At 37.1% G+C, this 15029-nt stretch overlaps 1 protein-coding gene across 3 annotated transcripts in view; it reads right to left on the bottom strand.

The window, feature by feature from the left end:
* The window catches only part of AHR (aryl hydrocarbon receptor), a 66951-nt gene that overhangs the window by 19702 nt on the left and 32220 nt on the right, over positions 1-15029 (bottom strand). For all 3 annotated transcript variants that reach the window (XM_065627473.1, XM_065627474.1, XM_065627475.1), the window contains 2 exons: positions 6244-6359; positions 2959-3048 (listed from right to left, as the gene is read on the bottom strand). In XM_065627473.1, coding sequence (XP_065483545.1) covers positions 2959-3048; positions 6244-6359 — 206 coding nt within the window. The remainder of the gene's footprint in view (positions 1-2958; positions 3049-6243; positions 6360-15029) is intronic.

The raw sequence follows: 15029 nt of genomic DNA, 5'->3' as shown, positions 1-15029 counted from the left end.
TGGTACTTGGGCCTGACCCATTCTAGGTCTAGAGCTGAGCCTGACTACTGCTGTAAAAGGGAACAAAAATTGTTTCTATAAATATATCAGTGACAAAAGGAGGGCTAAGGAGAATCTCCACCCTCTGGTGGATGTTGGGGGAAACATAGTGACAAAGGATGAGAAAAAGGCTGAGGTACTAAATGCCTCTTTGCCTCAGTCTTTGACAGTAAGACCAGTTTTGCTTCAGGTACCCAGCCCCTTGAGCTGGAAGACAGGGATGGGGAGCAGAATGAAGCCCCAGTAATCCAAGGGGAAATGGTCAGCAACTTGCTACACCACTTACACACACCTAGGTCTTAGGGCCAGATGGGATCCACCCAGTGGTACTGAGGGAGCTGATGGAGGTGATCACCAAGCCACTTTCAATTATTTATCGGCAATCACGGCTAACCTGGGAGGTCCCAGCTGACTGATAGATGGGCATTACATTTGCCAACTACAAGAAGGGTTGGAAGGAGGATCCGGGGAACTACAGACCTGTCAGTCTGACTTTGGTGCCGGGGAACGTCATGGAACAGATCATCCTGAATGCCATCATGCAGCACATACAAGACAACCAAGCGATCAGTCCCAGTCAGCATGGCTTTATGAAAGGCAGGTCCTACTTGACCAACCTGATCTTCTTCTATGACAAGGTGACCCACTTAGTGGATGAGGGAAAGGCTGTGGATGTTATGTACTTGGACTTTAGTAGAGCCTTTGACACTGTTTTCGACAGCATTCTCCTGGAGAGGCTGGCAGCTCATGGCCTGACTCTGCGATAGATAAAAAACTGGCTGGATGGCTGAGCCCAAAGAGTTGTGGTGAATGAATAGAAATTCAGTTGGTGGCCAGACAAGAATGGTTTTCCCCAGGGCCTAGTATTGGGGCCAGTTCTGTTTAATCTCTTTATCAATGATCTGGACGAGGGGACCAAGTGCACTCTCAGTAGTTTTGCAAACGACACCAAGTCTAGTGGGAGTGTTGATCTGCTGGAGGGTAGGAAGGCTCTACAGAAGGATGTGGACTGGCTGGATTGATGGCTGAAGCCAACTGTATGAGGTTCAACAAGGCCAAGTGACAGGTCCTGCACTTGGGTCACAACAACCCCAGGCAGCGCTACAGGCTCAGGGAAGAGTGGCTGGAAAGCTGCCTGTCAGAAAAGGACCTGGGGGTTTTGGTTGACAGGTGACTGGACATGAGCCAGCAGTGTGCCCAGGTGGCCAAAAAAGCCAACAGCATCCTAGCGTGGCTCAATGATAGTGTGGCCAGCAGGACCAGGGAAGTAAGGGGACTGGGATTGTTTAGCCTGGAGAAAAGGAGGCTGAGGGGAGACCTTATCACTGTCTACAACTACCTGAAAGGAGGTTGTAGCATGGAGGGTGTTGGTCTCTTCTTCCAAGTAGTAAGTGATAGGACAAGAGGAAATGGCCTCAAGTTGTGCCAGAGAAGGTTTAGATTGGATATTAGGAAATATTCCTTCACGGAAAGGGTTGTGAAGCACTGGAACGGGCTGCTCAGGGAAGTGGTTGAGTCACCATCCCTGGAGATGTTTAAAAGATGTATAAATGAGGTTCTTAGGGACATGATTTAGTGCTAGATTTAAGCTACGGTTGGACTCGATGATCTTAAGGGTCTCTTTCAACCTAAATGATTCTATGATGATTCTCTTATATCACCACCAATTGCATGGCTAGGAATGTGATCTAAATCGCAAAGCTACAACAGCCAGGATCAGTGGCTGAAAGAAATTAAGGGGAAAAAGCCAACCCAAGATATTCAAGAAAAGCCCCAGTCAATGGAGAGGAAGTAAATTGTGTGTTTTCTACATGGATTGAAAACTCGGCCATTACAGAAATAGAAAATATTTGAAATAAAATATAGATCTACAGTAATTAAGAGGAGCTGGCAAGAGCAGAAGCCTGGCTCAGATTTTAGTTTGGTGAACTTCATAAAAGAATCAGTATTTTCCAAAATAAATTGTAGAAATGCTAATTTTTGGAACTTCAAGACTTTAAGTCACTATCATGCACTCAATTTATTGGTATTACTATACAAATTGTATGCCAAATTTGTTTTCCAATCTTTTTTTTTTTTTTTTTTTCCCCAACACTGAAAGAATCTGTGACCCCAGGAATAATTATATTTTGTTTGGAACATTTTCTTTTATGCGAACATTCCCCAATCTCTTATCAGTTAGCTAAAATTGCAGACCAAGCAGAGTTTCTCCGTGTTTTTAGACAGCAACTGAATCTATCATCGTCCAGTACACAAACATACAAACTGATAACAATCACTCAGCTTCTATCATCTTAACTAATCCCAGGAGTTCTCTAAGGAAGGGCAACATGTGCTCACTGGGTCTTGGTCTTTACTACCTTGGTACCTGGCTTGCAAGCCCAAGGAAGTTAGCCATACATGATCTGCTCCATAAACTGTAAATAGCAAATGCTGGTTTTGAAATAAATAAGTAAATAAAGTAAATACAAGCAAGAGAACAGTAAAATTCTAAAAATATTAAAATCATCCAGTTGATACTTAAAACTTCAAGGCATATGGAGTTAGTTTTGTATGAAAGGTTTCTATTAAAAGAATTACCTTCCCCTTGAATTATGTCTCACTCAGCATCATAAACTGGGTAACACCACAGTATAAATTTCAAACAGTTGTTCCAGTAAAGACTAATTAAGTGTGAAAATTTCCTATCTTGCCTAACTCAACTTTGGAAATTATATTCCTGTTGTGCTTGGCCTGAGGACCCGTTTCATCCATGTAAGCTGACAGAAAAAGTAACATGGTTTCAAAATAATCCAACCCAAAATACCCAACCGAGATTTTTATTTCACAAACTATCAGATTCTAAATATGTACACGGATGCCCTCCAAAATTAAGTAAAACCGCTGAAAGAAAAATAGAAGAAAAAAAAATAGACTTACTTGTTGGAACCCCAAGTAGTCTTGGATAGTGGAAGAGACGTAAAAAACCAGAGCATCGGCTGTAACAACTAATACAAAACCATTTAATGCCTGGGGAGGAAATACACCAATCTGTCAGCTTCAGAGACAAAATTCCAGATAATTATTGTGGCTGTAAGTCTACCTATACCCTATTTTCCCAATAAAATGTGAAGTATGCAAAAACATATTATCTAACAGCACAAACAGAAAGATTCTTCACTGCCTCTTTCTACAGTACACATGACGCAACAGAAAAAACTGCATCTAATGAAAAAAAAAGTTCTTTTTGAAAATTCAGGGGAGAAGACAAAGCCTACTGACGGCTTTTAATTACTCTTGATTGTAGGAGATGAGGGACAGCAGTATGAACAACTATAGTTTCATCTAAAATCAACCATAGTTCACAATGCTCATGTGGTTCGAGCCTTCGGTCCAGCCAGGTGCCCACAGCATGAATGGGAGCCATGTCACAAACCCATTCCCAAAATCTGTTCTATTCATAGTGCAGATGGGCCCAAGTGGACAGGAAATCAAGCGATCGAGATCCCCCACATAGTCCAAGAAAACATTTTATAGCTTACTTAAAATAGAAAACCTCTGCACAAGCAGACTGTTGCAAGTAAACAATGTTTTTGAAGAGATTTCCCCCTTCGTGAAGCAGCAGACTAAGCGGCTCCTTACTCCAAGTCACGCAAAGGGCATTTATCTGAACTCCAAATCAATATGGTTCACGGCAATTGTTGTGATAGCAAACAGTACATTTGTGACTTGGCAGCTCATCTGAAAGGTGCTGATTTACTTCTATGGATACCAGTCAAGATTTAACAAAAGGTTGTCTCAAGGGACTGGATTAAGTATATTGTGCCACTTAATTTCCTCAGCTGCATTCAAAGTCAAATTTGGCCAGCATACTCAAAACACATTTTTTAAAACTCTTTATTATGCAAAATTATTGTAACATAGAAAATGTAAAGTAAGTGAAGGATAACCTATATCTTACTGTATCAACATACGAATATATTTTTATTATAAACTAGCATAATTCTTCCACAAACATTAACTCCCATATCCCCACACTATGGTAACCACCATAACTGCTTTTCCATATTTTGCAGAGAAATGGTTTTACTATTTCTTGTTCTTTTACATGGTCTAATTAAATCAAGTTAAATATCTGATTAAATGGCTTGTCTTTAAATGGTGTGAACTACTCCTTTTGAATGCATAGACATTTAATCTGTTCTCACAAACAGTTGTGAGATCTGTAAAAATTCTTTATATAAGCTGAATACAGTATGAGCTGAAAAAAATGTAATAATAATCTGAAATTAAGTAGCTCAGGCTATCCAAGAGAGTAGTTACATAGAATCCTTGGTTTTGATGAAGTTCAAAGTAATTCCAAGCGAGCAGAACACCACAACAGCAGGTGCTTGTGTCCTCTGCTGACCTGTTCTGCAGGGCATTTCACCTCAAGTGGTTGATATAAAAAAATCTGCAAGCAGCACAGTATCTAATTCTGGCCCACACATTAAAATTGGTTATTCTGCTCTGTTTCATACAAAGCTATGTACAGCTCCTGTACCTGGAATTCAATCACATTTTACAGTGGCTGCAATATGTAGTTCATCTTGAAACAGGATTGTTACTGCTGATACCAGATGCCTTCTGTAAGCCAAAAATTCTGTAAAATGTAAGTTGTTTGCCCCAAAATCTAATGCAACGAATTACTAGAAGTTCCTTAAAACATGCAGGTATCCAGGATATATGAATAAATGGGAGATCGGTTCTGATGGGGGTTTCGGCAAAATGCAACCCTTATCTTTAAAAGCATAATGAAATTTCTCAGTGCGCTTATTATTCTGGTACATTGGAGATAATATTTGTCCCACAAAAATACTGTCAATACTCCTAATACAAGGCAATTACAAAACTGTTCATTACTGGTGAGAATGAAGATGTTTTAAAAATTTCTAAGACCTCATAATTTGACTTGCACTTTGTATCAAAGTCATAATAAAATCTATTTTGTTAAACTAATTAAAACAGTGGAATACTTATGTTAGTCATTCCTTGAGTTTAATGTGGACCTAGTATATCGTTATATTTCATATGCTTTGACACTCTGGGACATCAAAACAGACTATAAAAAAGACTATATGATTTTAAAAAGCTCTGTTTTTCATTACTTTCCTTTAGTTCACGTTGCTAAAATTATTGAAAGTATTTTAAAATTTTTTCTGAACCTACACTATGAACTCTGAGTTCTTTCAAACCACTGAGAAAGCAAGATATTCCAGAAAGCCCAAGGCCTTTTAAAGAGAATTTTTTTTTTTTAGGTGACTACTCACCAAATTTACAATTGATGACTAACCTATCTGACCTTTATGAAGATAATTTCTTTATATTAATTTCTTTATTAACACTAGATGCAAAGAGACAGGAAAAAAACAACTCTAAAAAATGACTCAGAAAAAGTGAAGAGGACCCTGTAGTCTAACACCTGCTCTTTCAAATCACTACCACCACTGGAGAAAATTGCAGGAGCTGTATAATATTAACCTAAAGCAAATAAGAACACAACTTGACAATAAGAAAACTTACTTTTTCAATCTCACCAGTGAATAACTGGTATGTTAAATACAATAGAATCCCTTTTTCTTTTTTAAATGTAAATCTTTGTATAATACATTGTCCTGGTTTCAGCTGGGATAAAGTTAATTTTATTTCTAGTAGCTAGTATAGTGCTGCATTATGGATTTAGTATGAGAATAATATTGATAACACACTGATGTTTTAGTGGTTGTTATGCAGTGCTTCCCATGCTCTGGCAGTGAGGAGGTGCACAAGAAGCTGGGAGGGGGCACAGCTGACCCAAACTGGCCAAAGGCATATTCCACACCATATGACATCATGCTCAGTATATAAAGCTGGGGGAAGAAGCAGCGACAGGGGGATGTTCAGAGCGATGGCGTTTGTCTTCTCAAGTAACCGTTACATGTGATGGAGCCCTGGTCTCCTGGAGGTGGCTGAACACCTGCCTGCCCATGGAATGTAGTGAAGGAATTCCTTGTTTTGCTTTGCTTGCATATGTGGCTTTTGCTTTACTTATTAAAATGCCTTTTTCTCAACATGTGAGTTTTCTCACTTTTACCCTTCCAGTTCTCTCCCCCATCCCACCAGGAGTCAAGGGGTGGGCAGGTGGCTGTGTGGTGCTTGGTTGCTGGCTGGGGTTAAACCACAACATATATCCACTGCAAAACACACCTGCAATAAGAGTTCTCCTTCCAGGATCTGCATCCCTTCTCCACATTTTGCTGTTCTACAGTTTTCCTGAACGCCGTTTCTTTCTGGTCTTGTCGAGTTAGAAGATTTTAATGCAACTAGAAAAAAAAAAAAAAAAAAAGAAAAAAGTTGAGTGATCTTTGAATCTTTGAAAGGATCACTAGAAATTTATGCGATGCACTATTTTTTGTGAGAAAAAAATATATTTTAAAAACGTTTATAAAGTCAATCTAACGAAAGATTTCTGTTTCAGTGTCGGACTTTTTCCTTACCTTTAGATATAACCCCTCAAACCTGTCATTCATCTCCTTTCTAAACTATAATACTTCAACAACAGAATAAGTATTATTGAAATCAATCCAAATCTCATTAGTTTATTGCTTTTTTTTTTCTTCTCTTTCTTTTTATTATAAGGCTCAATTTTAGTGAGGACTTAAAGGACTTTTTATTTTCTTTCATTCAATTACCTCCTTAACCTGATAACAACTCTGTTTTAAGGTATGACAACACTTGTACTTACTCTTATCCCATTTTATTTCAGGCATCAAACTATGGTACTTCAGATATAAGCCTGCTCTAGACCTAAAGTGCCCTTCAGAGAAAGGAAGGAAAGAAACAGGAACCCTAAACACATATTACGCATTAAAGAAAAACGAAAAAAAGCATTTCAAACAAAAAAGCTTTTCTTTCTGCCATAGTTAAATTTTAACCATTTCGACAATTAAGCAAACTTGCCAAATTCAGATAAAATACTATAACAATGAATCATCATTATTCAGTTCACAAATACATCCAATTGAAATTAAAAAAATACTCAGTGAAAAAGGGATGAAGAATCAGACCAAATTGCTACAAAGTACCTGAAAGACATACAACCTCCCATCTCTGCACCATGTCTTCCTATAAATAGGATGCTATCAAGTAAAACTAGATACTCAAAGATTGTCCATAACTCAGAATTTATCTACTTTCCACATAGTTCTAAAAAGAAAAAATCTCAAAATCTGAAATTAGTCCGAGTACATCTGTAGTGTCTAAATAGCCTAAAATTACTTGATTAATTTTACCTTAAACCTTTACAATAAAGCTAAACAACACTCCCACCCCCATCCAACCCCAAACTTTCTAAACTGCAAAGCAAGGGAAATTTATAAAAGCAACTGCACTTCTGTAAAATGCAAACAACAAAAGTTTATGTCATGAGATATTCACCCTAAATTCCCAAGGATTTTTCAACCTGCTGAAAACCTTCATTTCTCATCTGCTCAGAACTTTAGCCAGCAGTCCTGAAGAACTCCTGTTCACTTACTTTTCAACTACTTTAAATGATATTTTACACTAAGTGTATTAACTGAAAGATAAATCAGGCTTTTCAGGTTTTTTTAGGCTATCACTGTAGCTAACAACTTTCAAGCCAGACAGTTTTCATTAAAATATCCCCTCAAAGGCACCGCAGAGGAAAAACATGTTCTAGAAAGACACTAACTGGTTAATCAGTCAGGAATTTATCTGAGGGTTTGCTTTGAAATTAAAACCTTAATGCTCTTCTTCCTACCAGATAGCCAAAAAGTCCTGTTGTATTCCACACACAGTTGCAATAGCAAATTAATTTTAAATTCAAGTGAGTGGAAGATGTAGCAATATTTTTTTCCTCAGCATTATTTTAAAAGGAGAACTAGAATATTCACTAAAACCCTCTGAAGTCCACTGGCAGTAGAAGAAAACTTATTATCCTTTTAAATTATATTGTATGATTATTGAGAAAGTCCATAGTCAGCTTCAGAAGTTGCAAGTGAAGATACCTAATCACACTTTTTAAAAAAAATTTTCTTTTATAATGTGCAAATAATAAATGAGGGGGGGGAATTACAGGTGGTTGACTAGTAAATGATGTTCTGCTCTACATATTAACAGATTAACAGATCTCCAGAGCTCAAACACAGCCTATACACTGGTATGGTTATATTCCTCCTAACTTTCAAAGCGTGCGTATAGGTACATGTGAAGTTACATATTTTGCTGAGCCTACTCATTTCGCAGAAATCAGAACATGGATGAAATCAAGTTGTTGTAACCTGAGACAGATGGAAAACTGCAGACAATCTGGGGTAAAAAAAAATGGAAGATACACTGGAAATTATTGAGGGTGTAAAACTCCGGAGGGGTGTGTGTGGGGAACCACAACACACCACACACACAAAAAATAGATTTACCTTGTTCTGACAGACAAATTAGAGGCCTTCTACAAGCCACCCAGTCACTGGACTTTTTCCTTCACCACCCACAGGCAAGGCAAAGAGGTTGCAATACAGGAGACTTCACATTCTGAGAGTTTGGAGATGCATCACTAAGCGACAGCTCTAAAACACCCACGCACTTTTAAAGACTAAGTAAGAAAAAGGTTAACTGTTCCATCTACAGAAAGGAAATTTTTTATCATCCCTCTTTTCAGCTAATAAAGTGGCATCAAATCTGAAGTGCAGGATGTTGCTTAGGTAGGTGTGGTCTTCCCTTGATTTCATAAAATCTGAATTCCATGCATTAAATAAAAACTAGATTCTGTTTAACTGGTACTAGAAAAACACAATTTCGCAAAAATCAAAAGTCAAATCAGTTAGAAGCACATAAATGCAACAACAAAATGGGTTTCTTCTTAGGTGGAAGTGATAAAAATATAAATGATAATGTGGAAAAACAACAGGAAAGATGATCAAATATTTCTATTTAATACTTCTGAGAATAACAAGTGAAATATTCAAAGTTCACAATGAAGGTCTTTTCAGTACAACAGAGCTAAGCAGAAGTGACTGAATATGGATTGTTTAGATGAACAAGACTTGATAAATTTTAGTCAAGATTTTAAAAACATCTTGTTGAATTCCCTACTGGGGAAACAACAAAACTGATGAAAAAGAACTTTGAATATTAAATATTTAAAAGACGACAGTATTAAAAATAAAAATAAAAACCAGTATTCAAACTAGGTATAAACTTCTATTAAAAAAAATATAAATACAACTTGTAAAGTTTACGATGCTAATATAATTAAGGTATGGTAATTACCAGCCCTGTGTGATTAAACTTCTTTATCAATACTCTTCAAGCAAACTTTGATAAAAACATTGACAAAAATTGCTAGTAAGATTTTAGGTTGACACAAACACACTGAGAGTAACAAACAGAGACAACACAGGTCCCTGACACTGAGCAACCCCGGCTAGCTGGATGCAAACTTGCAACGTGTGATTCAGCACAGTCGAATTGAAAGGTACCAGATCCCAGAAAATGCTGGCCTTCCAGTATGGGAGGGCCTTCTTGTAAAGCAGTAATTCTGAAGAGACTTAGTCACAGTGCACAATGCCATAGCTTCAGAAATACCAGCTAGAGATATAGTAACAGATGATGATAAAGAGAACTAAAGCTCATAAGGGTAATTCATCCAAAGGTAATATTACAGTAAACTTAAAATCACAGAATCATTTTGGTTGAAAAGACCTTTAAGATCATAGAGTCCAACCATTAACCTAGCACTGCCAAGTCCATCTCTAAAACAGGAGCCTAAGCACCTCATCTACACGTCTTTTAAACACCTCCAGGGATGGTGACTCAACCACTTCCCTGGGCAGCCTGTTCCAATGCCTGACAACCACTTCGGTGAACAGATTTTTTCCTAATACCCAATCTAAACCTTCCCAGCACAACTTGAGGCCATTTCCTCTTGTCCTATCATTTGCTACTTGGCAGAAGAGACCAACACCCTCCATACAACAAACTCCTTTCAGGTAGTTGCAGACAGCGATCAGGTCTCCCCTCAGCCTCCTTTTCTCCAGGCTGAACAGCCCCAGTTCCCTCAACCGCTCCTCATCAGACTTGTGCTCCAGGCCCCTCGCCAGCTTCACCTAGTTTAAAATCAGCCAGGTATTCTGCTACATCTCATAGTCTGTGTTACGTATGTAGTCAGATCAAATAATCCCAATAGTCCATTGCTTTACAATCTTTGAATCTCTGAATTAAGTACGACATGTTTCATCCTAGCCTCTCTTAATTTTTAGCCACAGGAAATTGAAACATGAATACTACCGTAAAAAGAAAAAAGATCTCTATATTTACTCTAAAAGGCATGAAAGATACAATCAAAGTACTTCTCAGAATTTTCCATAATGTTAACCCAATAACAAATAAAGCACAATTGTTTATACCTGCAATAAAAAAAAAAAAAAAAATCTGCTACACAATTTTAGCAAGAGGGCTAAATTGTAAGCACATGCTTTCTAAGTAGGTTAATGATTGTCACTTAATCCTGTGTTCAGCAAGAAGCATCATTTCTATTTCCCAGACTTTCCTGATTTGAAGTAAAAGCTAAATCCCAAAGACAACAAAACTAGATAGTGACCTTTAATAGATTGTCTAAACACAGAACAACATTATATTTTCTCGTACATTTGTTTTACAGTTGTGAAATGCTTTAGCACCCAAACCAGGAAATGTAAAAGATAATCAGTTTTACATTACATCTACAAAGACAAATTAAATAACAACAGTAACATCAGAGTTTACCAGCTCCTCATCTCTGCTTCCAGCTGTTACAGTCAGGTGATGAGACATTCGCACAGAGATGCAGTGTACTTTATTAGACTAACAATATATCTGAGAAACAAAAAGTGTTTGACATAAAACTACTTCTTCAGGTTTGGAACAGAATTCAAACAACTGAGTTCTGCCAAAAGCCATCTTTTACTTCAAAACCACTTAAGTATTCATTGAAAAATTGTTTTCAATACCTAAGGAGAGCAGGTACTAAGCAGTCTTTCTTCTTTCCAGGGCATAGCATTCAGTATGAAAAAGTACTTAGGGATATATCCTAAACTGCATGAGTTATAAGCAGCATGCTGAATCAACTGACAATACATGACAGACGAATTTCGTGAACTATTTGTTGAGATATTCAGAAATCATTCTCTTTGTTATGGTGCAGAAAATTAGTATGCTTTGCAGTTGCTGGAGTTGTAGGAATAACAACTGGCCTCAATATTAGACCTATCACTTTCCACATTTAATGGGAGAAAATTCTCTGATTCTTCCTTTCTTCAAAGGAACTAAGACACATTCAACAACTATGATTACTCAGTGGATCCAGTCAGAAACAAAACCCTCAAGTCTCTCCCTCAGTACCTGTAAGCTTATAGATTTTATGTAATGCAATAATCTTAACTCCTAACAATAGGATCATAGCAAAGAATATGAGCAAAATTATTTCTTAAAAGTTAAAGATTCTATCCACCATCTCATTTAATCTCCATGTTGTCCTCCAAGAGAGGCCCTAGACCTGGATGGAAAAGGCCTCGCCCTCAAACACTTTCTATTTGGTAGATATGCTCCTCCAAACTGCAATCCACAACAACTGGTGTCCCCTTTCCTTCCAGGCTGTCACTCCTGTTCTCAGCAAGAACCTTTGCCATCGCTTCCTCACTTGAGAGCCAGCAGCTTTGAAGTCCCAGCCCCACTATTTCATTCAGTTCAGACTGCAAAATCAATGACCTGTAGCTACAGAGGACCTTCAGCAGAAGTCCTGTAAACAGTGATTCCTTACTCTGCTTACCAGAAGTTACAACACGAGAGAACAACAAAATTGTCACAGAGCAAGTGAAAATACCCTCTAGTGACATACTTGAGAGGGCACTACGTGTACTACATGTTGCAGAGTTAATAAAGTAACTGGAGATGCAGAGAATTCAGCATAAGGTGAATGTCAGAAAATGTTTAGCCAACTTTGTGATGGGCATTCATATAGAACCCTGATTTAACACACAAATACTTGTCTACTATTACTTTAAGAAAATAATATTGGCAATTAAACTTCTTAAAGTAATATAAAGAGGCATTCAAAAACCGTTCTAGTTCTCCTTTCCATGAAAGGAGTGACACACCTACAATGTTTGGACAAATCTTCAAAAGGAATATCAGTAAAAATGAAATATAATAAAACTGCCTTTAGTCTCTACGTGACTACCATCTTATGGAATATTTGGTTGCCTGGCCATAGAACAAGAGATGAGTATCCCTAACAGTGTATATCAGGACACTGACAATACTCAGCCGAACCAAGTTCTACTATAGCATTTTCTGCAAATCTAGGAACTACTTAATTTGAAAAAAGTGCATTTTTGCAAAGCATCAGAGTGAACAATATAAAGAAGAAGAAGAAAAAAAAAAGGGTAGTATTTTCTGTGTTGAGGGAACAAAGAACTCTTTCTAACACAGAAGAAGAAAATATACCATATTTGTTGGTGCTCAGCTGTGGAGGCTAGAGAGACTATTCTCAACTGAAACCTGAGCATTTCCACACCAAATGTCTCTTATTATTACTAAATGAGTGAAGAAATGTATGATTAAAGACTTTCCATATCAAAATTCACCTAAATCAGCCATATGTTATAAGAGTGCTGAACACAAACCGATGCAGTGATTGCTGGCTGAAAAGCTTCATGGAAACCACACCTAGATACTCTGCAGTTAAAACCTTTTCTCCTTCTTACCTTTTCTTCCCCAGATAAAAAGCATAGCAAAAAGTTTTTGAGAAGCCAGGATAGCCCACCACAGGGAGGTGCAGATAAAGGAATATCAAGATACTAAATTTTAACTGAGCCTTTTAAAATCATATTGAGATGCAACACAGTACTTAAATCAAGCTAGAGATAAATTCTGCTTTTAGGTGAATGATCTGTTCAAGTCTAAAACTGTATTGAAGTAAAACTTGTCTAATACCACAAGTTTATCATTAGCACATCAGTCATGCAGCCCTGGAATTTAATCTTAAAGAGCTTCCCAGAACTGCTTTATATCCAATTTTGGCACAGTTCCCACAATTCAGCCAAACAGGTCAAAGTTTGCAGTCAGAGCCAATTTAGACTGTTTCATAACCTCTTCAGTAGAATTGTAAATTCAACTAGTCTGTTCTAGATTACTTTAAAAAACAACTGTTCTCATGAGGGGGGTGGTCTTACTCACTTCAGCAACAAATGCCAACCTCCAACATGAGGTTTACCAGCCAAAACAAGACAAGAAGGGCATTACTGAAAAAACAGAGTTTAATATTAAACTCTTGCCTAAATCATTAACATACGCTAAACTGTTTACACTGGCAAAAGATCCACTTTAAGTGGGAGAAAATACTATATGTGTCCATGCACCTATGTGCAACTGTAGCTATCTCAATTACTTAAGAGCATATGGAAAATTTTTTATCCACTATCTCTTAGACTGTAAAGGGAAAAGTGTTTATGAAAGTTAAATAACACAAATAAAAAAATGCAATCAATTTTTTTAGAAAGAAAAAACATTCATCGATTGCATATTTTGTACATAGCCGCACTTCTACTAGATAGCAGAAACTGTACATTTCATTAATAAAACTAATCTAAGGATTGCTCTGTACTTAGAGCCACAGGAGAAAACAAATTGAGAATTATGATATTTATGTCACTAATGTTTTAGTTATGTTACACAAAGAGATAAGATAGACTTCCATGTATGCTGCATGTGCAAGTAAAATATGTTATATGCAGGGGAAAAGAGAGTTGTCGCTATATCTTGCATGCTTAAGTTTTGCATTTCCTATCCTTTCATTTATGAATTCTGAATATTTTTTGAGATAGCTTAATATTGTTTATTTATATCCTATAAACAGCTGAGAAGATGTTTACACCCAATTACTAAAACAAAGAAAAGGCAATGTAGGGGGGTCACAATTTAGCTTTGTTTACAGAAATTCTGATAACAGACAAATTTATAATTATTCCACTTATTCAGCAAAATTTTGTCATTTATTTGGTCAGCTGGCTCTTGCTCTCATGCACCGTTTCCACATTATCAGATTTTTGACACATACTTGGTTTTTAATATTCAAGAGTTATGCATTTTCATTTTCTAATGCCAGTATACTGACCTCCAATTTTTCTGCCACCTAGTGACAATTAAATCGGAAAGTTGTGATATGCATCGGCATTTTTATTTCTTACATGTCTGAAGAGGAAACGCTTTAAGGGCAGTCTTCCTTGTAAGCTGTATTACAATTCACAACACAGCTTGTAAATTACAGTAAACTTTGGATGGATGGATGCATAACAACATGCAATTTCCATTAGTATAAAAACACCAACGTAAAAAATATATCACTATTCTGATACAGTCCAGAGTAATATATGCAGAAAACAATTTACGAAGCCGGTCATGGAAGCTGAATAACTGAATTTTGTTATTATAAGCAGAGAGAGCACAAGATTGTCCAGCTGTGACATGTTTGAGGCACAAGAAATTTTCTTTATGAGAGGAAGAAACGTAGGATTTGCCCTCCAGTGCTTGGGCTAGAGAGAAAAATGAAAAAGGAAATTTTCAGCTCTAAAAGTGGATGATTCTGAGGATTAAAAGTGCCTGAACACAAAATGTTTTAATAGAAACCTATCTGGAACCTTTAGAGCCTGCCACCAAAGCAGCTACTAAAATAAAGCCATATTCATTTGCAAGACTAAAGAGAACCATTTGTACTTTTGACATAATCAAGCTAGAGAACTTCTAATGTTAAGAACCATCCTTGAATGTTTCACAGACCATGGATGAAAACAGACTTACAAACCAAAAATAAACCAGTAAATATTTTGTCAGCATTGGACTGAAATTACTCAAGGTACAGCTCCAGAGCCTCCCAAGGGCCCGCTGTACTTACACTTCAGACATGTCTTCATACATATTTTACACTCAACAACAGAAAA

Source organism: Caloenas nicobarica, chromosome 2 (assembly GCF_036013445.1).
Source record: "Caloenas nicobarica isolate bCalNic1 chromosome 2, bCalNic1.hap1, whole genome shotgun sequence".
Taxonomy (NCBI): domain Eukaryota; kingdom Metazoa; phylum Chordata; class Aves; order Columbiformes; family Columbidae; genus Caloenas; species Caloenas nicobarica.
The sequence above is the reverse complement of the archived record's forward strand: the minus strand, read 5'-3'. Positions and strand labels throughout refer to the sequence as shown.